This window comes from Mytilus trossulus, chromosome 2 (genome assembly GCF_036588685.1).
Source record: "Mytilus trossulus isolate FHL-02 chromosome 2, PNRI_Mtr1.1.1.hap1, whole genome shotgun sequence".
NCBI classification, from domain to species: domain Eukaryota; kingdom Metazoa; phylum Mollusca; class Bivalvia; order Mytilida; family Mytilidae; genus Mytilus; species Mytilus trossulus.
In genome coordinates, this window is record NC_086374.1 from 23,404,178 (window position 1) to 23,429,929 (window position 25,752).

Consider the following 25,752-nt stretch of genomic DNA (forward strand, 5'->3'; position numbering starts at 1 on the left):
GTACATCTTTCTTTGGACCTTCCTGATGTGTGTGCATGAGTCTTTATGTGTAATTCGAACGTATTTGTTCTTTTTCGTATTTTTGTTTTCATTTTACGTATACAATTGTAGTTTATACTATATTGAGAAAGTCTATATGTTCACTATAATGTACAATCAACTACCCACAAAACTGTTTTGTTGGTGGCATTGTCAGATTTATTTGTAAGATGTTTGGATTGTTGTTGTATACATCAATGATTATGTTTTCACAATTGTGGCTGCTGGATTCCAACTATTGCTACGTAAAATACGTATGTCTGTTCGAATTGCTCATACCAAAGAAGTATTACTGGTACATATATGATATAATATTCCCATGCAGATCCAATTCGGTTAATTAGCCCTGAACTATAAACAATAATCATACAAGTGGGAGGTTGTGCTAGCTAAACCTTCCGCTTTTTCGTCGGATAATGTCTGTATACCTAGTCAGGAATGTGAGAATCGTGTTTCATTCGTTAGTCGAGGATTTGAATTTGACGGGTGTTATGGACTTCCCATTTTTTGGATTTACCTTGTAGATTTCTGCAAATATATTTAAATACAGTTTGAAAATATTGCGTGGAAGTGTAGGGAATCTAGTGTGTGAAAATCAATATTGAATTGAAAGTCACGGTACTTCATAAGTGCGTAATGTATCTAAAATATCCAAAGAGGGTTACTTAAAACTAGTTTATACCATTATTTTCTTAAAAAAGTTAATAACAATATAAAAAAGAAGATGTGGTATGATTGCCAATGAGACAACTATCCACAAAAGACCAAAATGACAAAAACATTAACAACTATAGGTAACCGTACGGCCTTCAACAATTAACAAAGCCCATACCGCATAGTCAGCTATAAAAGGCCCCGATAAGACAATGTAAAACAATTCAAACGAGAAAACTAACGGCCTTATTTATGTAAAAAAAATGTTCTGAAGATTAAGTAAGGGAACTAGTAACTTACTAAAAACTGAAATGAAACGATTTGACTGTTTTTTGTTGTTTAAGAAAACATAACATAGTACGAACATTTACGGCAATTGTTGAGAGGAGGCTTTAAGCTGAGATGTGGGATCTGACACTCAGACAGTCCGATAGTTTAACTATTTTACTCTCTCTTTAGCGCACGGCCTAGAGTTATAATAATTTGTTATTTCATTTTAAGAACACATATGTGGTATTAAGGCCTGACACATCATTACCACAGTGGTGGCAGAATTTGTCGGTCGGTATGGCATGGGTGTATCATATACACTTTTATTAATTTACATATAAATGTGATATGCGAATATCCACAATATTCAGTAATTTTATCAAACAGTGGAATAAGAATTATTTTCTAAACTGACTTCTTCTACTGTAACTAAATATTCATATTTCTTCTATTTTGATTTATATCTATGTTGTTTTTGCTTGTTTGTTTTTTGTTGTATTTTTTTTTTTTTTTTTTTTTTTTGGGGGGGGGGGTCTTTTTGTTGGAAGGGTTATGATTTAAAAGTAATTCTATGTTATCAAAATTGGTACATGTAATCAGATTTAAACGGTGGACTCATTAAAAAATATGAGAGACATTGATAAAAGCAACCCCTTAGAAGATTTGTGTTGCGTGGAAACTGTATGGGCCAACATTTTACTTTGTTGATATAATTTTGTTAGACCAAGTTATTGTGAATTTATTATTTTTCGGAAAAGGTAAAAAAGGGGTAAAAAATGTAATTAAGGGTCAAAACTTCTGTAAATACTTATTCATAGATTTGATTTTCATGTTGCTTTAATCAGATAAGTCAGGCAGTCTAATAATTTTAAGCTTTCAAGATAATTGACAATCACGCTAAAATTGGCACAAAAATTATTTCAGGACAAAATCTCCTTTTTAGTTTAAATCGTCATTTAATGCATATTAAAAATACTCCGGTGATGCTTTTTTTAGAACTGACTTTTGCTTTAAAAAAAACATATCACTATATTTTATGAATACATATACAGAGTAAGTTACTACGCGTAAAATAGATCATTGCGTGTTGTAGGAATTATCTTTCCAATACGGTTTCTTGTGTTATATGAATTGTCTCCCTTTGTCCATTCTAGCGGGGGAATTCAGGTATCCAGCTCGACAAAACGCATTGCGGTGGCTATTAAATTGATAAAAAAATGAAAATGCGGTATGATTTCCAATGAGACAACTCTCCACTGCCAGAAACAAAATAACAGCCCCATAGAAATTAACAACTATAGGTCACTTTTCGGCCTTTAATAATGAGCTAATCCCATACCCCATATATCATGACGGCATAGACAGTAATATTTATATATAAGAGACATCGAAATGGCTTATGTAAAACAATTCAAAAGAGAAAACTATTAATAACCGCGCTTATCAGTGTACAAGACGATGAAAACTAAATAGATATAGGAAGATGTGGTATGAGTGCCAATGAGACAACTCTCCATCCAAATAACAATTTAAAAAGTATACCATTATAGGTTAAAGTACGGCCTTCAACACGGAGCCTTGGCTTTAATCATGATTGATCATGATTACCATTGCAAAATGTACAATACAGAACAAATATTTAATAAATGTCTCCGTTCTGATACAATGACATTGTTTGTTGTTGTTTTTTTTTTTTTGGCTTGAGATTTTTTGGTGAATTCAAGTATTTGTATAGTGTATACAAATCCTTGGTTTATAAATTAGTTAATAAATCCATCATTTTATGATTATTATCCACACAAAAAACTCAGTTACTTTTCACTTCTTTTCGTTTACCTCGGGAATGGAGAGGGTTTTAACTTTTTATCATTCATAAATCTTAATCATGTTATGACTCTGTTATCATATCATAATTTCTGATTTTCGCGGGCTTTTTTCAATACATGTTAGCAGCTGACTAAAGTTCTCGTCAATTTATTTCCCTGGGAAACAATTTCCCCGGGAAACAATGTAATATAAAAAAAAAAATCCATACGCACAAAATAGTGCAACGTACTTCTATTTTCGCAGACACTGGTTACATTACGTCACACAAATCACAGACAATTTATTAATAATGTTTAAATTTTAAGAAAAGGGGTCATATTCATTTTTCATAGATTGATTAATTATTTTCTTAATGATTCTAGTATATAGTAGGGGAAACATTGTTTATTTCAAACAAGTTTGCATTCACTAGTGATCACTAGCTTGAATGTCATTCTGTCCGTCAGGACAATTTTCCAAACATTTTATCCTCATGTTTGAATATATTGATTAGATATGAACTATGAACATTTCATAATATTATTTAAGGGGTTGGGGGGGGGGGGGGTAATTTTTTGGTGTTTCCAGGGGAAAAGTTTTTTGTTGGTGTTACGAGGGGAAACTTTATTTTGTGTTTCCATGGGAAACATCATTTTTTGTGTTTCCAGGGGAAACTTTATTTTGTGTTTCCAGGGGAAACATGTTTTTTTTTTGTGTTTCCAGGGGAAATATGTTTTTTTGTGTTTTTCCAGGGGAAACTTTTATTTTTGTGTTTCCACGGGAAACTTTTTTTTAATGTTTCCATTTTTGTCTAGTTATATTTTTTTGGAAACATATTTTTTTGTGTGTTTGTTTCCAGGGGAAACATTTTGTTTTGTTTCCAGACTTGTCTAATAATTATTTTTTAACTTCTTGTCAATGTTTTTCCCCTCCTAGTATGGGGTTATTTTAGACAATTCTCATGTTTCCAAGGAACACGTTTCTTTTGTACTTCCAGACTTGTCTAGTAATTATTTTTTACCTACTTGTTAATTTATGATTATGTCTCCTAGTATGGGTTCTCTTAGGAAAGATATCATTTTTATGTTCTCAAGGAACCATTTAATTTTCGTGTTTTCAGGAGGAACATTTTTTTTTGTGTTTCCAGGGGAAAAGTTTTTTGTTGGTGTTTCGAGGGGAAACTTTATTTTGTGTTTCCAGGGGAAACATCATTTTTTGTGTTTCCAGGGGAAACTTTTTTTGTTGGTGTTTCCAGGGGAAACTTTATTTTGTGTTTCCAGTGGAAACATGATTTTTTTTGTGTTTCCAGGGGAAATATGTTTTTTTGTGTTTTTCCAGGGGAAACTTTTATTTTTGTGTTTCCACGGGAAACTTTTTTTTTAATGTTTCCATTTTTGTCTAGTAATATTTTTTTAACTACATAGGAAAGATTTCATTTCATAATTCCAAGGGACACATTTAATTCTTCTTACTTTTGGTGCTTCCAGGAGAAGCATTTTTTTGTGTACAAGTGAACCATTATATTTTTTTGTTTCCAATTATTTGTTTTAATGCTTTCTTGAGTATTTTAGCAATTTCATAGATTTTTTTATAATAATAAAAGCATTATTTTACTTACCTTTTTTTTTAAATTAACATGTAGTTAAACAATAATTACCAAACAACGCTTGAAATAAATAAAATGTTTCCCTTGGAGACACAAATAAAGTTTCCCCTGGAAACAACAAATTAAAATGTATCCCTTGTAAAAACATAAACAAAATGTTCTCCTGGAAATACCAAAAAAATTAGAATTGAATGTGTCCCTTGAAAACATGAAATGAAATCTTTCCTAAGTAGTTAAAAAATTATTACTAGACAAAAAAGTAAACATAAACAAAATGTTTCCCCTGGAAAAAACACAAAAACAGTTTTCCCTGGAAACACCATAAAATGTTTCCCCTGGAAACACCAAGAAAATGTTCCTCTTTGAAACACGAAAAAACATATATTATTTAATGTCCAATGGAAACATGAAAATGAATTCTTTCCTAAGTAGTCAACAAATTCTTACAAGACAGACATGGAAACATTAAAAAATTGTTTCCCCTGGAATACCAAAAAAAATGTTTCTCCTGGAACACAAACAAAAATGTTTCCCCTGAAAACACATAAAAAATGTTTCCCCTGGAACACAAACAAAAAGGTTTCCCCTGGAAACACAAAACAATGTTTCCCCTGGAAACACAAAAAAAAATGTTTCCCCTGGAAACACAAAAAAAAATTCCCCTGGAAACAAAAAGAAATGTTTCCCCTGGAACACAAACAAAAAGGTTTCCCCTGGAAACACAAAAAAAAGGTTTCCCCTGGAAACACAAAAAAAAGAAGTTTCCCCTGGAAACAAAAAAAAAGTTTCCCCTGGAAACAAAAAAAAAAGTTTCCCCTGGAAAAACAAAATAAAAGTTTCCCCTAGAAAAAAATAATAGTTTGCCCTTGAAACAAAGAAAAAAATTTTCCTCCTGGAAACACGGAAAATGATCAGAATTAAATCTGTCCTTAAAAACATGAAAATGAAATCTTTCAGAAGCAGAGAAACCAATACTAGGCGACATCATTTTAAATTAACAAGTAGTTAAAAAATAATTACTAGACAAGTCTGAAAACAAAACAAAAAATGTGTCCCCCTGCCATACACATAAAAAAGGATGAAATGTGTTTCTTGGAAACATTAAAAATTTCTAAGATAAACCCATACGAGGAGGGGGAAAACATTGACTAGAAGTTAATCTTTTTTTTAGACAAACCTGGAAACACAAAAAAAAATGTTTCCACTGGAAACACCAAAAAAATGACCCCACTCCTAGTAATATTATGAGTGTTCATAGTTTATACAAAATATCTAATAAATATATTCAAACATGAGGATAAAATGTTTGGAAAATTGTCCTGACGGACAGAATGACAAACTAATAATCACTAGTGAATGCAAACTTTTTTTACATAAACAATGTTTCCCTTACTATATACTAGAATCATTAAGAAAATAATTAATCAATGTATGAAAAATGAATATGACCCCTTTTCTTAAAATTTAAACATTATTAATACATTTTCTGTGATTTGTGTTACATAGTGTAATCAGTATACCGTGTCTGCGAAGATAAAAGTACGGTGCACTATTTTGTGCGTATGGTTTTAATTTTTTTTTAAATTACATTGTTTCCCGGGGAAATTGTTTCTCAGGGAAATAAATTGACGAGAACTTTAGTCAGCTGCTATTATTTTTTAAGTGGCACTTCCGGAATCCGAAGTTGTTGCTGAAATTACGTCACTGGGTGCATTTCACCGCCATCTTTGAAAACTGAAGTGAACTTATGACTTACCTTTACAAAATACTAGCCTTTAAGAATGTAATTTAGAATAACTGATATCTACAACAACAAAAAAGGTAAGAAATCTGACAGTTTTTATCATTCTAAAGCTTTAAATTAAAGTAAAATGTCCGAGAAAAACTTGACTTTTACAGGGTCCCGATCGAGAAGAAGTTGAAGTAGATCGTGATTGATCAACAATAGTTTCACAGAAGTGCTTGTGAATATAAATTGCTTTTGAATAGATATTACTCAAACGTTGATTGTTTTATATATGAAAAATTGAGCTCTAAAAGGGGTTGTTATACATGTATGTGTCTTTTCTCTCTGATTTTCTAAGTCATATAATTTTTGTAAAAGTGAAGTGATGAGTTTTGGAAGTATGTTACTATGTATATATATATCCCACTTGCTGTCCACCGTTTTTGAAGGTTGCATTTCATATGCCGGAAAATATGACAGCTCGACGTCGGTGACGTTACATGCCAAACAACAATGTCATTCGATATATATGACGTCACAAAATAATGACCGTTACAATTAGGACCTATTGGAGAAAACATATCACTGTTTAATCTGCGGTCTTTTAATTGAAAGAGATACAGCATTGATGAGAAGCTTGTATAAATTTAACCCTGGACATATATGTCCCTCCGGCACTGCCGGTGTGGACAGATGTGTCCCTCTGGATGCAAGAGGGTTAAATATAAATTGGGATATCTCATTTTATGATTATGAAAGTGAATTGTTATTAGATGCAGATCCCATTCAAGGAATTAGGTCCCTAACCTGATGTTAAAACTGAATATAAGAAGTAGGCGTACAGTTCCAATACACCTTATCGCTATCAGTATTTGGAAATCTGTCCCACTTGACCCGAAAAATTTTGAAAATTTGAAGTCATACAACACACACTTTTCCATTGGGACGTGCAATATTTTCTATTATGATGTCTAAATATTCTGGGAACTTTTTTGATGCCCAGTAATGACGGACGAATAGCATGTATTCCTGATCGGCTTTTCCACAGTTCAAACTGGAATCCAGGTCTGTTTGCCCAAAATCATGTTTTCTCCCATTATCTTAATACACCTTATCGCTATTTGTCTGCCATTACTGGATATCGCACAGGTTCCTGTAAAATTTTGACGTCATAAAACAAAATAACTTACGCCACAATGGAAAAGGGAATGTTGTATGTGTCAAAAGTTCAAGCGGCCAGGTCAGCCGCGATTAGCAAAAAGGTGTATTTTTCATTCATCCCCTTTCACATTCCCTCCCTTGATCTGTTTGCACCCGTTTATAAATGGTTTGTGTTGAATTAGTCATTTGTAAAGCTTTATAGTTTGTTTATTGCAATTAAAAATTAAAAAAATAATATTTTTTTTATTGTTATAATTCATGTATTATACTTCATGTTAAAAATGCCATATTTTGATTGACTAATACATGTACAAGGGTGTTAATTTAGTCTATCACATGGCTGGTGGTTGGCAATTTTTATGAATGTCACTCTCTCGTCCGGACCAATCAAAAATTGATAATTGAAAGGACAATGAATTGAATTTATATTCAGTAACTAAATACAATGCTTTTAAGTTCTACGTTTTAGCGCAGATTTTACTATTTGACTGTCAAAATAAAAAAATTAAAACATCTTGCCTCACATTTTCTCTCTAAGACTTGTTACGTTGTTATGTATGTGACATCATAGAAAATACTTTTATAAGAGTACTTGGGGACAGGACAATGATTATCATCAGTCACGTTGATATCAGCTACGAGAAGAAATTTGACAGTTGATAGCAAATACACTTTAATTATAGTGTAGATGTATGTTCATAGTATACATGTACAGAAACACGAAAATAATGGAATTTAACAGAATTAAACAGTCTGAAAAAAATATTAACAGGCGAGGGAGAGGGCTTAAACTATTTCCAAGTACCTTTGAATTTTGATACTTTTCTAAATTTATCCAGACAATAAATACAAAAATTCTACCTACAACAGTTTACATACATGTACGTTCAACCAAGCTCTAAATGCCTGCGATTTCGCAGTTGTGTTCTATAAGAAATTGATATTTTATGAGAAACTTAGACTAGTATTTAGTAGCACTGTCTAGTACAACTTTATTTGGACTTGTAATTACAAGTATCTGGAAAACTTTTTTTAGACTCAAACAAATATTGGAATATTGGTCTTCAGACCAGAAATTTGAAACGATTTTGGTGCAGACTGAGTTGAATATAATTAATAAACAATGAAAAGAAAGTTGTAATACATTGTAACTTTAAATAGAACAGTACAGTGACTCATTGAAAGTTCAATTTAAATAAATTTTGACATTAAATTGCAAATATTGACCAAGTTGGTGCAAAAATTCACAACTTAATTTTGTACTACTATGAACAATAACTTAAAATTAACCACATACCACTTGTGTTTTTAAAATGCCAGCTACTCAAAAGTAAATAAAATTTATGTTGAAGTGTGCTTAATTTGAAATTTTGAGCTCTTTTGTACACTTTGTATTTACTTTTGAATTGATTTGTGTTTTTAACAAGACATGAATTTTTTTATGAAGTGTATTACAAAATGTTGGCACCTGGCTTTTCATTGTGATATAAATGAGTTTAAATGGAGAGCTGTTTTGAAAACCTATATATTTTAGGTTCATGATAAAACATGCTGTATATATTTATTTTACACCATGATGCCATCAAATAAAAATTGAATATCTTGCATTTATCATGCTTTAGATAAAATAAGGTCAAATTTGGGAAGACCCCCCTTCTCAAATATTGTCAACAATCATTTTGCCTTATATTGTATACCGATATATATGCATACAGTAATGATTAACATTAGGTTGATACACCCCATCTGATTTAACTTAAAACTTGCTCTGAAGGTTATTTATTCTAGGCAGACCAAACATGGACTTGTGTACTTTGATGCAATTGCAAGAAGTCATGTACTTTGTTGTTACTTTATTTAATTTGGACTGAAGTGTCTGCAAAATATTGTATTTAAAGTTAATAAATTGATCAGATTATGATTTGAAATACATATTCATAAACAATGAAGACAGTGATTAGATGTTAAATTTATTGGAATTAATTTATCATAAAATATATGTGAAGAAAAGATTTCCTGTTCTGCTGGGATCAGTCATTTCAATATCAGGGACAGACACAACTTTGGTTTTCCTGAACTTACAGGGTAACCCTAAGGTCTGATATGGAGTCTGATTTGGTCTTGATTTAAAGATATCACCATAGGTGCATACTGTGGATTCATTTATTTTCGTGGATTGAGGAAAACTTAATATGTTCGTGGATATTTAATTTCGTGGATTTGGAGAAATCTGCATACAAGCCTATAGAAAATTTGGTATTCGTTGAACATTTAATTTCGTGGTTCATCTGTTCCCACGAAATCCACGGAAATTGGTATCCAACGAATAATAATGAATCCACAGTAGTTTGGTTTATTTACATCTCACACCTGTATTTTCATAAATGGGTGTAATAAAAATCAAGTATTTCCCTCCATATTATTACATTGTATACCAGAAATGTGTGTCATCAGACAATGCTTCTGACATCCAATAAATATTAATAAAGCCAACAGTAAACCAGGATCCACAGTCACATGGTTTCTAACTGAACAGTTGGGGGCTTGGAAATAGGATTACCCCCTTTTTAAAGAGGATTACCATAGCAAAGAAAACTAGTATATAATCCATTAATGCTAAATAGATTAGAAGCTCTTCCTGTGAAGTAGGATTTGAATCACTGTCTGGCATACATGTGGATAGTATTTCTGTACACCACGGTACCAAGCAAGAGTTGACTTGTTAATGAAAGACAAATACTAAAAAACAAAAACAAATTATTCAAAACATTTGGCTGAATTCTTTTGAGGAATTTGTTTTTTTTGCCTGTGGCAAAGACAGCTTTAACAATGTATTTGATTGTGTTAAGGTCCTGCTAGCAGTAAGGTCAACATTATTTGGTTTGCAGTGTTTTGTCAAATTAAGGGGATCCACTAATGATAAGTCCATGATATTTGGTATGCAGTTTATAATAACTAGGTGATAATGAGAAGTTATTGAAGTTTATTTTATGCAAAAGAGACGCTACTTATTTAATTTGACCTGTGTACCCAAGGTTACACATACATTTTGACATTACATTAATATCTTTGTGCACCCATAATTTCTAAATAGTTTCATATATGATAAATGATGAAATGTGTTTATTTAACACACTACTTGTTACAAATGAATATTTTATAATAATAATTATATCTGTCAGCAATAAACTCATACTTATCTGTTCCAGTGAACAGAGCTATTTATATCTCATCTTATAAAATACTTTATCATCACTGGTTATATGTAAAAACCTTTGTAGAACACAGTTAGTAGTGTTATGTACAAAATCTAATATGCAGGCCTAGTTAAATTAGTAAATACTTTTTTGAGGGTGACACAATAGATTTATCTTTTTGGGTTTTAAAGTCCTACATAGGAACTTAGATCTACAAAGTCTTGTCAGTGGCAGATCCAGAACTTTTCCTAAAGGGTGGGGGGCTCAAATCATGCATCAATGATTCCCTATATAATCAACCAATTTTTTACCGTGAAAGGGGAGGCCGGGCCACCTGGATCAGCCTATGCTTGGGACAATTTGCTGCTTTCCCTGCATTAAACATGTGACTGCAGTCATTGATAGTTTTAGATGTCAGACAGAAGTCGGTCTGGTTTGTTGGTATTGTGTTGGTTGAAAGTAGTATTTGATGATGGTTTTTTAGATGGCAAGCTGATCTAGAGAACATTCTGATTGGTTGGTACATCTGTACAGGTTGGTATGTTTGGGTTGTTTGTAATTCTATATGATGGTTATTAATTTGACTGGCTGAGAACATTCTGATTGGTTGGTACAGCTGGTCAGGTTGGTATTGTTAACTAAAGGTTGAAAGTAATATATGATGTCAGATGGTTCTTTAGATGTCAGGCAGAGAACATTGTGGTTTAATTTGGTACAGCTGTACATGTAACAGGTTGGTATGTTTTGGTTGTTTGTGATGATGGTTATTAATTTGGCAGGCAGAGAACATTCTGATTGGTTGGTACAGCTGGTTAGGCTGGTATTGTAATGGGTTGTTAGTAAATATATGATGATGGTTCTTTAAATGGCAGACAAAAGTACATTTTGATTGGTTGGTACAGCTGTACAGGTTGGTATGTGTGTTAGAAATACATTGATGAAATAATGGTTCTTTAGATAGCAGGCAGAGTATATATTCTGGCTGGTTAGAACTTATACACAATGATTATTACCAAGTAACTGAGATCAAATGAGAATTTTGGTGGCGTCTTTTGCCTTTCTAGTGATATGCCTCTTTACAAATGGAAAAATTGTTTAATTCTATGTTTCTGTTCTCTAAAGTTTGCCTCAACCAACTCTTCTGAATCTTATACAATATGCTTATTACCAAAAAAAGTAGATGAAGTTTGAAGTTTAGTGGAGTCACTTTTACTGTTCAAGTGTTTTGCCCCTTACAAAGGCTCAAATTGCTGATTTTTTTGGTTAGTTCTGTAACTGTTCTCAAGTTATGTCCCTTTATAATGTTATATATGCAATTAAATTGAGAATTGAAATAGGGAATATGTCACACAGTCAAAGGGACAACAACCTGACCATAGAGCAGACAACAGCTGAAGCCCACCAATGGGTCTTCAAAGTAGTGAAAAACTTCTGCACCTGGAGGCGTCCTTCAACTGGCCCATAAACAAAAATGTATACTAGTTCAGTGATAATGAACGTCATACTAAACTCTGAATTATACACACAAGAAACTAAAATTGAAAATTATACTAGACTAACAAAGGACATAGGCTCCTGACTTGGGATTTATAGCCCAAAAATGTGGCGGGGTTTAACATTCTTTTTGAGACAAGCATATCCTTTACCATGACATTCCCAATTTTATTCTTATAAGTTGAGAAATATTTTCTTAGAATACGGTATTGAATGTAGTTGCTATTTTTTGTATTGACCCAGAAAAAAAATGAAGAAAATGTTCTTATCATCAATAATAAATTAAATATATAATATTATTATTAGACTTCCTGTAAGAAATTCATTTTATTTTAAGACTTCTCTAATGAACCAAAAAATGTTTGAAGGAATTAGATGGTGTTGAATTATATATTTATAAAACATTGTCCATCCTGTTGCACAAATGATTTGATTTCATTGTCGGTTGTTGCACAATTATGTGTAGTAGTAAATGTGCAGAGGCCAAGCTTAATTAAGGGGAATAGCTTTTACTCAATGTCTTGACATTAGAAGCCATTGCATTGTTTGCTGTCCAACTGTTTATGTATGAACTTGCATTATTCAGGTTACATTTTTTTGCATTTATTAAGACAGACAGGGGAAATCAACACACAAGATATACATGTATTGTATTGCAATGTCAAAAATAGCAAAGTTTGCTGTGATGATTACATTTAGGTTTCAAAGTTGGTGTCTGATTTTTAATCATCAATGATATTGGTGTACCTTTGGACTTTTTGTAAACTTAAATAATCTGTTATTATTTAAAAAAAAAAGCGATTATTTATAGCGAATGTTTCTATATTAAGTGTTTTCCTTATAACATATTGAGATGTCATTGTGTAAATTATCAAATCTTTTAAAAAAAATGTTTGATGTCATGCCATCTAGACTAACATTGTATAAGGTACAGATTGAACATATATTAATATATGAAGTCTGTGTAAATATTTTTTGTTCATTCAATATCAAAACTGATATTGAATTTTTCAGGAAGCGCACCCCTTGGTTATTTAGAAACCGTTTGATATTTTAAGCAGCAGGTTACTTAAAAAGGTTACCTTGAGAGATTTTGATCCTCAGTTTAATTATTGAACAATTTTCTCATATTATACCAACATTCCTATTAATCATGCTTAAATTTCCACAAGCGGGTTCTGGTGTTATAATTCTATTGTAAAGCCTAGGACTTCACTACACAAGGTTTGAAGGCGGAGAAGTTGCATTACCTGGGTCGACAGGTAATCTGAAGGTGTAAGGCTACTTTTGTAAATCATAAATCTGTTTGTACAATGTATAGTTATGTTTACAGAGAAACTAGGTCACATGATAAATCTTAGGTAGTCTGTTTCAAACTGTGTATTGCCTTCACTTCACAAATTGATGTGAAAGAAGTAACTGTTTTGATAAAAAATCTTATGTGTAACTGTGCCTAAATTAATGTCAGAGATTTCTCGACATTTGTAGCAGAAAGATAGGATACAACAAAAAATGGTGATTTTAAGTTGTTGGACATTAAAATTCTGAGACACAGAGGATATGGATAGACAGTTGAAAGGAATTCAAGTGAGTGTATCACGTTTATTTTGTAATGAGGTAAAAAAATATCTGTGGAATTTTTTTTCGTTTTACACACTGTGGTTATAATTGAGTGCATGATAAATCTTAATTAAACATGTGTACTTCTATATATTTAGATTTGAAACAAATCTAATTTCTAAACTTTACTGTATTATGAGAGACAAAAATGACCGTAGAAAAACTTTGTATATATATAGAAAAACTTCAACTGCACTTCTGATATATTTGATAGAACAAACCCAAAATTAAGTGCAGTGTGCTTTAACATGATGGCATTATCAATAGGCTCTTGTAATGTTGTTTGGAAGTTTTTCTCATGCATCAGAAGAGTCATTTTAGCCAGTAGATAAATGGCATTTCAGGAGATACAACAATTCATGGACTGAGGCAAAGCTGAGGTCAATCATTCCTTTTTATGTTGATGAATAGGTTTGTTTAATTGCAAAAATTTAAAACAATTAAAATGTTTCATTTTTAAACCAATATTAGTCAAAAAGTAATTTATGTAAATTAAACCATTCATAAATTACTTTTTGGCAGGAATTGGTTTAAAATAATAATTTTATTTTCTTAAATTTTTGCAATTTAACAGCAAAAGCTAATAAACTGTTTGAATCAAAGGTCAGCAAAACAATTAAAAGACAATATTAGGTTGCCTTAATCCTGAGGCCCCTGGAAGGGGCAATTACATTTTCGATAATGTAAGATATTGCACTGAAGGTGGTACTTAACACCTTTACTAAAATTAATTTGCCTTGTTTACTTTTCATAAATTTTTGACAAAATGTTTACTTTTACCACATGATAAAAATTCCAAAAAATTGAACCACACACTTTATGGGAAATTTTTTGTTGGACAAATAGCAGTTTGACTAACAACAATTTGGATGATTGGGAAGCTTAATAATGCCTGAACAAAAGAATGTAATTAAATCGTTCAGCTGATTTTTACAGAGTTATCTCCCTGTAGTGTTATGTACTACCTTAAGAGCCATTCAACTGATTTTCAATTTTACTGCTTATCCATAAATTGCTCTGCCATGTGAGACCACTTATTTGGGACTCAGGCCTAGCAATCAGTAAGTTCCTCAAAAGGATTTTAGATGTCACAGCAATTGAGACTAAAGCTAATAAATCTGAGCACTATAAGTACTTTAAAAAGTTTTTAACTATTTATATATTATAACAATATTCTGAGTCATGAAATTACCAAATTCTGAATGGTAATGGACAGAAAAAATGAAATCATTCATAACAGGGTAAGATTATCTTGTTTCTTTTAAACATCTGTTTTAAAGCTTTAACAGAATTGATATCTCTTCAACTCATATTGAGGAAGTGCCCAGCCTGGCAAGCATATGGTAAATTGTATTTTAATACTTGCCATATCATTGAGTTTCATTTCAAATAACAGTGATATACACATATATATATGAAATAATGCTTGATGAATCATCTATCTGTCTGGACATCATAAGTTTTTGTTATATATATGTCAATTCTTTAATACTGCTTCATTAATCCTTTTTATGCCCCTGCCCAAGTTTTTCTCTAGTCTTCTGTATGTCGGTCTGTACATCCTTAAGTTAGTTTCTGTTCTATTATTATGAAACTTACAAACAGTGCTTATTTCCACTAAACACAGATCAAGTTTGAATATAGCTGGCTACACTTTCACTTTTCTAGAGTTGTGTTCCTTTAGAAATTGAAAATTTCTGAATTTGCCCTTTATTTACAATCTGTGTCCCATGGACATTTTTTTCTTTTATTTTATTAACATTTGATTCTATTGAAAAGTTTGGGAATTTTTGCAAAAGAAAAAACAGAACTGATCAGCTCAATTAAAAACATCTTAGTTCTGATGGAAATGATTACTTTTGTAATCTACTGAACCTATTTTTGTGAGAATCATTTCACAGCTGCAATTTGTTAATTGAATAAAAGAAGTTGTGTGTTTAAAAAAGATATATCTCTCAGTATTCTGTTTTCCAACTTGGCCATTATAAAATAGTTTTTTCTAGTTTGTATTTTATTCAAATTTTATGTCACATAGGCTTAATATTGTGATTCCATGTTTAGGCATTACCTTTTCTATATTCCTTAGATAAATGGAGATCAAGTCATATCTACTTAGAAACTTTAAAATTAAAGTATCAAAAATCAATACATTCTGATGAATAGAAGTGGGAAAGTTATAATTTTGTATCAATTTTTATTGATATTTCTGTCTTTTTAGCAAGAGTTATCTCCCTGTTCAATGCAAATCTCCATAGGAATTTTAAATGGTGATTTTTTTTAGTCTTCCTCAAGTTAGATTTTATGGGACTTTTTTCTGTGTATGTTTGGGGTATACTGCTAAAGATTAAAACTTAAAAATCTTCTGTTGCAATTACTTTCGGGTTATGGTCAAATTTATAGTAGCTTGACTGGACTATATCTTCTGACCAGAGAGTCTGTTTCTCAGAAACTATGAGAAATGCATTCACTATATTTTGACTACTAGATTGATTGTAAGGCGTCTATCAGTACATTGATAGAAGAAGATGTGGTATGAGGGCCAATGAGACAACTCTCCAGTCCATCCAAGTCACAATTTGTAAAAGTAAACCATTATAGATCTTAAGTACGGTCTTAAACATGGAGCCTTGGCTCACACGGAACAGCAAGCTATTAAGAGCCCCAAACATGACTAGTGTAAAACCATTCAAACTAGAAAACCAACAATCTTATATTCTATATAAAAACAACAAGAAATGTGAAACACGTCTATCTGTTTGTGCTGCTCTGACCTTGACCCCATTTTCATGTTTAGTTCCTTTTCTAAGATACTGTAACTAAGCTTTACTTTGTTCGACATAAAGAATTATTTAAAGGTGTAATCTGCTGACAGGATCCTTATGACCTCTTGTTTACAGATCATGGACAATGTTAAATGTATGTGATACCTTCATGTAGCTTTTGGTAGTAAATATGATACTGTTTCCCCCTCACTCAATAATTACAATTTTCATACAAAATTGGACAAAGTAAAGCTACTTAACATAAAGAATACTTAGTGACAGTATATCCCAAACTAATGTTTAATTTCTCAAGTTAAATCTTAATCAATACAGATGAAAATATACTTACCCATATGGTGCAATATTTGAAAGTTAAATTGTAATGGAAAAAAGGAATTATGTTTTTTATGATACGATATTATGTAAAGTTACTGACAAAGTGGGATCAAGGAACATCAATAAAAATGGAAAGTCTTGTAACATACTAAACTTCACAGAAACAAACAAAGTTAACTTCTTTGTGTTCTCATGGCCTCTTGTAAGTTATAATGATTGTGTCAGTCTTCACGATGAACTGTTAAATCTACAGGCCCGGAGCTCAATTTTTGAAATTTTTTAGTTCGATTTTGTTGGCCTGTATATATTTTTACCGGCTGAGAGCAATTTTACAAGCCTGGGCTGCCACTCAGTGTGAAGACTGATATGTGAAAATTGCTGAGCTAACATAAAAATATACTTCGCCTTAAATTTTAATCTGACGGTTTTTTTTTAAATTCCTCTTTTTTTTAAAACATGTTCAGAAATGTTTCTCCAATAACTTAGATGAATTGAGGTTTGTTTATAATTACCAATAAAAATCTTGTTTGTTGGAAGCTTTATGATTTTAATGAGTCTGTTATGGTTCATTGTCAATTCAGAAATTATTCTGAAAAATCGCAATAGTAAATGCATGCACACAATAATTTCTGAATTTACAGTATTTGAAATCTGTGAAAACTTGTCCTATGATAATATGTTACCACTAATGTATAAAAGTTTCAAATTAAAACTTTGAAGGAAATAAATTTGAATTTTGGAGTTCGATATTCAAAATGTTTATTTTTATGGTTTTAGTAAAGAAATGCTTATTATTGAAACTGCAAATCACTACTACAGAACTAGTACTGGATACCTTTATTTAAACATCAAGACAGTTGTTTTTCTTTTACACATGTTTTAGGATTTTTGAATGATATCTTTATTGTGCATTTAAATTAGTTTCCTTAATTAATACTTTGTCAATCAAGAATTTATTACATACATATATCATATAATAAGTATTTTATTGTTTGCAGACACATTTAATGAAAGCGGAAAATTTCGTGGTGGATCACATATTATAATTTGGGAAGGGTTAAAAGATCCTGACTAAGAGAAACAATTAAAAATGAAAGAATGTTTAGAAGTTAGAACTTCAATTGAAGGGATAGTAGCTACGATTTTGACAAAATTATGAACAAATTTTTAAGCTTCATAAATCAAAGATATGTATTTAAAAAAAGCAATAAGATCGCTAAAATGTTTTCATAAATTGCAGAAGTGTTAATAATTGATAATTCATATCGTGTTGCGTGCCTATTCATCTCATTAATTATGCATCGGGTTTACTTCCCGAACTTTGCCGACACAGCGAGTGAGCTAACCAAGATATAAATAGATATGAACACGTGCTTTTTGTTTTCTTACGTATTTGATAATTACTTTATTTTAAACGTACATATTTGACGCCATTTATCAAATTATGTAAATAAAAAATATAACAAAAACCGGCATAGTATTTCAACCCAAGATTCTCCAGCAATGGCGATATTATACACTTGTTATTACATTTGTTTTGACCAAACCATGCCCATAACGTATACACGTGTTTGTGTGTTAAATAGGGGCATCCATGAAGGATATATACGTGAAGAATAATTCTAAATTGTAGCCGCTGATTTCCAATTTCTTCTGAGGTGGGAGATTCCTGCCCGTAAATTTATTAACTTATTTTTGACAACAATGAACACGCTGCGATTTATTTTCTTATGATCTGGAATTTTTAAGTAATGTAAACGAGTTATGCAAACCGTCGACTACTTCTGTTTGACTTACCCTGCGTCGCAGGTGTTTTGAGTGATTTTAATTATCGATCTCATTGCCGTTTTTAATTTATAATTTACAATAATTTGTCTGCAACTCTTTTTTGTTTCTTTTCTCGCAGAAACTGTAAATTCACGTACCACTTCCGTGATAACATTCCCCTGTTTAGACAAGTTTCCCTTAGAGGCACAATGTGCGATTGCGCATTGAGCAGGGTTTGACACTAACATTAGAGGTGATGTAGTCCACAGACTACCAAGAAAAAAAAATTGGTAGTCCTGGTAGTCCTCGTCTATCACAGGTGAGGGCCGCAACGCGGCCCGAACTAGCTAGGGGGGTTTGGGGGCATGCCCCCCCAAGAAATTTTTGGGAAATAAGATGCAATTTCCTGCCATCTGAGCACCTCAAAAGCACAGAAATGTTCATTTGAGTTTTGAAAATATTTGGGTTTTTTTTTCAGATAAATTAAAGTTGACATTCAGTGAATAAATTTTATTACTCCTTAACTTTTCCTGTCAGAAAATTTTGAAAAATTAAATGCAAAATCTGCAATCTGAGACAATTTCTAAGGCCTTGTTAGGTGGAGTTACTTGACCTTTTATTCCAGGATTATTAAGAAAAAAAAGGATAAAAAATAAGGCCATAATAAATAATAGGTTTGTTTGCCCAAACGCTACCTACCCAGAAAAAAGCTGCTCACTCAAATTCTTTTATTGTCCTGATTTAAAGAATTTTTTTTTAATCAAATAGGCATGAAGACTAATAAACATCTAATGCTTCAATTTCTGTTTTTTGAAAAAAAAAAAAAAGAAAATGCCTACCTACCTACCCACATGCCCCACTGTCTCAACATTTGGGTAGGGTTTGGGCAAACCAAAATATTTTTAAGTGTGACCTAACAATGTTTGAAGTTTTCATTAATTCTTCAATCAGTTTATAAGAATTTTTTTTGTAGTGATACAGTGTCTTTGTTTGTGTACTAGAGGTCAACTTCATCATCACTGTTGAAAGCAATTCAGTGGATATGTTGCTGAAACAAAATGCCTTTAATATTATTTTGAATGACATGTATGTGGGATTTTTTTGATAAGAAAGCCACCAAAAAAATATTGTTGCCTTTTTTTCCAAACTACCTCTTCCTGTTTATTTTTTTTGGGGGGATAATAACTTTTTATCCAAATTTGGGAAGTATTTTTTAACTCATCTACGTTTTTATTGCTGACCTTTGCCATCTATTCAGCAGTTTCTTCACAGTTTGGTTATCAGACATTTTTATTTACATTGGAAATCCTGTCTGTTACAAACACTGTAATGATTCTAATCAGAAATCTGGATCTTAAAAGTGCTTTCACAATTACAATATTAAAATTACGTTCTTCCAAATGCCATCACTGTTTTTGAAGAATTTAAACATTATTGGGAGGACTTTTATGCCAAGTTTTAGAATTGAAATAGCCAGACCATATACAAATTTCCAGGTGGTCCACAGGACTACTGACTAACCAGGTTTTGGTAGTCCTCCTAGATTTTAGGGGGGCACCAGACTACCGGACTACCGGTAGTGTCGAAGCCTGTTGAGAAATGAAGACTTCAAATCAACATAGGTCATATGAATAAGGGCTGGGATTAACATCGAATTATTATCTAGACAAGAAATAAATGTAGGTGTTAAACGTTAAAAAGCTTCTAAATTATAAATGGAAAGTCACCAGTTGTTGTTTTAATCATATTTATTAAACATTTTGTACAAAATCCGGCATATAGATTAAAAAAGTAATTTTTATGAAAATCGTAGCTACTATCCGTTAAAGTTTTTATTGATATATTTTCAGGGGTGAGGATGGCAAATATAAAGATAGAGCCCCTGCCAATGGATAGGTATTCTCCGCTGACTATTAACGTTAATGCTATGGATGATGATAAAGTCCAGAAACAATTGCTGAAAAGACAGAGAGAAAGCAAGTCAGATAAATTTCATGTAAGTATATATCGAATATCTTTATTCCTAATTGCTGGGCCCATATAGAGCATATAAATCAACACAAATCACAAAAGTTCATTCAAATTCACACAAACAACAAATGCAATCTAACATACATACTGATTAGTAGTCTCCTATCGATGAAGCTGAAGGGGACATAAGCTTAGGTTTACACTCGGTCTGTCTGTCCATCTTAGTATGGCAAGTCAGTTTCAACACAATTGTTCTTCATGCTTGAAGATATTGATTTGATATTTGTTGCATTATATTATAATGACAACTAACAGTTTAAGTTTGAATTTGTTCCAGTCTGATGATCTTGTGCAGAGTTATGGTCCTTAAATAATCAGTTTTCAACACTTTTTAGTCATGCTTGATATTTGTTACATAGTGCTTGATATTTTTTACATATTTTGCATCATGACAAGTTATAGATAAAAAGAGTTAAACCATAGAAACAGCCCCTAATTGATACCAGAGTAGAATTTTGTGCCATGATCATTGCATCTCATTTGAGCATTCATACAGTCATTGGTTGGTCTTTAAAGGACAGCTTGTTGACTTGATAATTGTTTTACCCATCCACAGTTGTCTGTTTGTCAACCAATACCTATTAACTTTCCAGATATTGTTTACCATGAGAGATGTAGACTCTACATCTTCCATTATATGAAATAAATACAGGTTTTCAAAATTCAAATTAGTAAAGAAGATATTTATATACTCATTCAAGACATATATCATATTTGAAAGACACATATATATGTATACTATATATGGCCTCCTGTGCTTAATATCCCCCATGGAGTTTTTGAGAAGGTGGCAGGTATGATTAACCTTTGATAATATTTAGCACCAGAAGTGGTGGAAACCATGTCATTCTCCAGTATGGTGATCTTTTTGTTTTTAACACTTTGAAGAGCTACATAGGTTAGAATATCGTCAGTAGCTCACTGCAAATGATAACTAGTGTTAATTGATACAAATAAAAATAAAAGAATGTGAATGAGATGACTCTTCCTAGTTCCAAATGACGTAGAAGTAAACAACTTTAGGTCACTGTACTGCCTTCAACATGGTCCAAAACACATATACCACATAGCAAGTTATCCACATAGCAAGGTAGAAAAGACCCTGGCATGTTTGGGTATAAATGATTATGAACCAAACTTGTCCATTATAATAAATTTATTTCTCTTCTTGAGGTAAGACCTAATTCATTTCTTATTACTTTATTTTAACTTCAAAATTAAAAAGGTTTCCCCATCTGTATTAGTAAGTACCCATATATATATGCATTTGTGTAGGTAAGCTGAATTAGTTACAGTTTTCTAAAAGTTTTGTCTATAATCTATAAAACTGCTACGAATAGAGAAAATCTGACAGGGACAGAAATGTTGAGAATGTTGAGATCTACCAGCTGTCAATGTATGAACCACTTCTTATAAGAGTTATTGGCCTTAAATTTTTTAATTTTGGGCTTTTGTTTTGAAAACAGCAATAGATACAGAGAAAAATATGTTTAGAAAATGATTAGCAAAACATGAACTTCAAATAAGTGGACATGGCTGAAATCATCAGGCAACTCTTTATTAGAGTATAAATTGCTTTTTAATGAAGAGTTTTACCATTTACTCCCATGTTTGTCTTGTATTTTTAAAACTATTAGAGATATAAAAAAGGCACTTCAATTTGGCAAAATGATTAATAAGTCAAGATTTAAGATGTTTAAATAAGTCAATATGACCTAAATCCTGGCTGAAGTTGTTGCCCTTTTATGACAATCTTGCAACACAATTTGAACTTCGAGCATTTAGAAATAAGGATCTGGTTTTAATTTTTTTTTAAATAATGATAATCATTATAGAAACAATTATCCTTTCAAATTAGTTGTGAAATATTTGTATTCCTCTGTTGTATAGAAAACTTTTACTGATTGATATTTTCAATATTTATTTTTTCAAATGTTGATTTAGCTTGGAAAAGAATATTTATGAGTTTGAATTATTTTAATTTGAATAAAAGCATTATCAAATTTACACTGTATTGTCAACCTGACTATCTATACTATTTTTGCGGTGGAAACCTCATTAACTTCCAATCAACTGTGTTTACTCAAGGATTTATTTCTGTTTGCATTATTTCTATTGTATAATGTTGATGGATTTTTATTATCCTGAGAGTGCAGTATGGTATATCCACTATGTCCGCAGGGGCAGATAACATCACATTGCAATACTGCAAACATTTTTCAATAATATGCATGCACAATTTTGCTATATATATAACGATTTTTTTCTCTCAGTGCTTTATTCCTGATTTGATGTTTTATGTTGGATCTTTATTATTCATCTGGTCCATTTTCTTCTTATATTCTTTCTATAAATAAACAAATATCGAAAAAACTAATACCATCAGTTCTGATTTGGATATAAACCAAATAAAGTATAAACTTATTTCTACCTGCAAAAACAATAGTATTAATTGTGGCTACCAATTCTATTTATGGGGAGGGTGCAGGACTTTATTTTTGGTAAAGGGTTATATTACCTTGAATTCATTGTTCATAGTTCAGTGGTCATGTGAAAGACATTGATGTGAAACATATCACAATCAAAATCAGTAAATACATCAAATAAGAATTTGTTGAAATATAATGATCCAATGGATGATAACCTCACAACTTAAAACTTATTTATACTTACATCAAATTTCAATTGAGGTAAAACCTGCCCTTTTCTCAGAACATGTATGTAAGTTTTTCTAATATCTGGGAGAAAATATCAGTTAGAAAATACAGTAAAACATTATGATATACCATAAGATGCATTTCAATGTTTGCATATAAAATTGTTAAGTTTTTGAAGTTTTTCATATTTCAATGTTAAGTTGTCCATTGGATGCAATGATAATAAGGTTTGATATTGACATTAAATTTTTTTGTAGTTGGAAATGTATATTTTTGCTATTCATTTTTACAGAAAGCAGGTCAGGCTGCTCCATTTAATACTCACAATTCGTTGGCTTGATTGTTGAAGTTTTCAATATTCAGAATTTGTTGAGTTCAAGAAGAATTAATTGATATTAGTTTGCAGTTTCAAAAGCCTTCCTATAATACTGTATTGAAAAGATAATGACCCTCCCCTTATGCATTTGATTTCTTTAATTTGTATACTGTGTAGAGAGAGAAAAACCTTGATGACATGAACAGTTGAACTAGGAATTTTGCCTGTTTTTGCATACAACTATATAAGAATAATTAACATCTCAAAGGCTCACTTGATTTTCACAAAAAAACATATATTGAAAAAACAGTTCTGTAATTTGATCATGGTTTATTGATAGTCATAAATTATACTGTTGGCTAGTAAATCATGTAAATAAAAACTCGGTGACAGAGTGCAAAATTAGTCAAGCGCTAAAGATTTTGGGTTTTGATATGAACTTGTACCTATGTACTGCCATGTTTAACCTTCTTTATAGTACACATATCAGCCAGTTAATTTTTGATTTTTAGATAACAATAATTGACTTATTTATTCTTTGTTTGCTTTTGTTTCGGACTCCTGAAAGATTTGACAGAGATCTTTTCAATAATTTGTGTAGGTTGAAAAAAAGAACATTTCCTAAACCTTTGAGAAAAAAATATGTTTTCATGACTATTATAGATTTATACTTTTTAACATTTACTGTTTATAGTTGAACTAGATATGACTATGACAAATGTTCATCTGACGAAAGATTTTGACCAATTTTTAAACTCTTAATTTTATTTGATTCTAATAGTTTTTGTTAAAGATTTTAACTGATTTTGTCATAAAAAAACCGATCCGATTCAAGCACTAATATGAAAAATCTACAAAATATGCCGAAAAATGTCACTTTTCATATGGTTTTGTCAAAAATGAAAGTGGCCGCATCCGTGTTCATCCTCAATCTTTATATATGTTATGTATTATCATCAAATACAACTTACATTTTAATATTGTGGATGAACACGAATGCTGCCACTTTCGTTTTACAAGAAAACAGTCTATAATTTAACTAAAATGCTCGAATTGTGAAGATTTCAGTGATTTAGCATGACTTAATGGTTCTAGTATCCGATATATGTGCACTGTATTGCCAAAAACAGCCCATATTTATGTAGCAGAAGCATTCTAATGTCCAATAAATAACTAAAAGCTTACTGTTACTTAATTTTGTAAAACTGCTATATTTTGGGGACAAAAAGGGGTCTTACCAGACCTACTCCTTAAGAAGCTTTTTTGTAGCTTTTAAAATAATTTCACCAAAAGAAAGTTGCTATTCTGGTTCGCCCATACTATTTTGATTCACAATTGATGTATTTTCTAAGGGTTTAAGGCATATGCTTTCAAATCTATTCTATCTCACTACTTTTTAAGAAAAATGCAATTAAAAGAAATTGCTTCAAGGGGATATAGCTCTCAAAGGGAATGATGAAATCGTATGCAGGCTTATCTGGCAAAACCTCATGATGAGCTCTTCTTATTGTCAATCATTAGGTTATGATATCTTCGAAAAACAAAATGAAGGTGCCATGTCGAAAAAAAAATGAAAAAAAGGGAGATCACTTCTGTAGAGGATGATGAAATACTTTACAGCCCCCATCTGGTAATACTTTATGTAGAGTTTTATCGGTGGTCCTTAGTCTTGAATATTTCAACAGAAATAGGGGTACAGCACTTAATAAGGTTGTCCCTCACGAAGGGGAAAAACCTTAAAAACAGAAAACAATAACTAAAGGTCTTTTCTGACCTAGTGGAAAGACATTAAAAATGCCTAAATAGGTAGAATATTCCACTGGCAATGTGTTACCAGCTATGTTTTCTTTAAAGGAAGCTAGAATTACTGTTGAATTGATCTGAAGGGCAATTAGAAGTAATTTCAGTTCACAATTTTATCTTTTTTATCAGTAAGGTTTCGAATTTCACTTAAATTTATTCACTCTCTTGCTGATCTTCATTTGATAGGCTGTGTAATCGATACTGAATCCAAGCTACCAATTTATTGTATAACAATAAAAAAAAAATATGATAATTTCAAATGAAATTGATCAAATTTATCTTGTGGCCTCAACACAATTCATTGTGTAGTATTCAAACAATTAAACCTATTGTTTACTTTCCGTCATTGTCAGGAGTGATGAAATATACTATTTTTTCTGTGCAATTACTTCATTAAAAAATTCATGACTATTTAAGTTCAGACTGAAAAAGAGTAAAATTGTTGTCTTTTTTTTATATAATTATCTTACCAGTTTAAATATTCTATAAAGTAGTAGCCAGTTCATT

The 25,752-nt window shown here is 31.4% G+C and overlaps 1 protein-coding gene across 2 annotated transcripts in view; it reads left to right on the plus strand.

Annotated features, from left to right (window-relative positions):
- Positions 1–6,043: 6,043 nt before the first annotated feature.
- Positions 6,044–25,752, plus strand: part of LOC134706779 (myb-like protein AA) — a 55,128-nt gene continuing 35,419 nt past the window's right edge. Inside the window, exons 1-2 of one of the 2 annotated variants that reach the window (XM_063566047.1) lie at positions 6,044–6,196; positions 20,289–20,434. In XM_063566047.1, the coding sequence (XP_063422117.1) occupies positions 20,297–20,434 (138 nt within the window). In that variant the 5' untranslated portion in view covers positions 6,044–6,196; positions 20,289–20,296. Of the gene's footprint in view, positions 6,197–13,354; positions 13,541–20,288; positions 20,435–25,752 lie in introns of those variants that run through there. The other variant, XM_063566048.1, reaches the window with a different exon arrangement.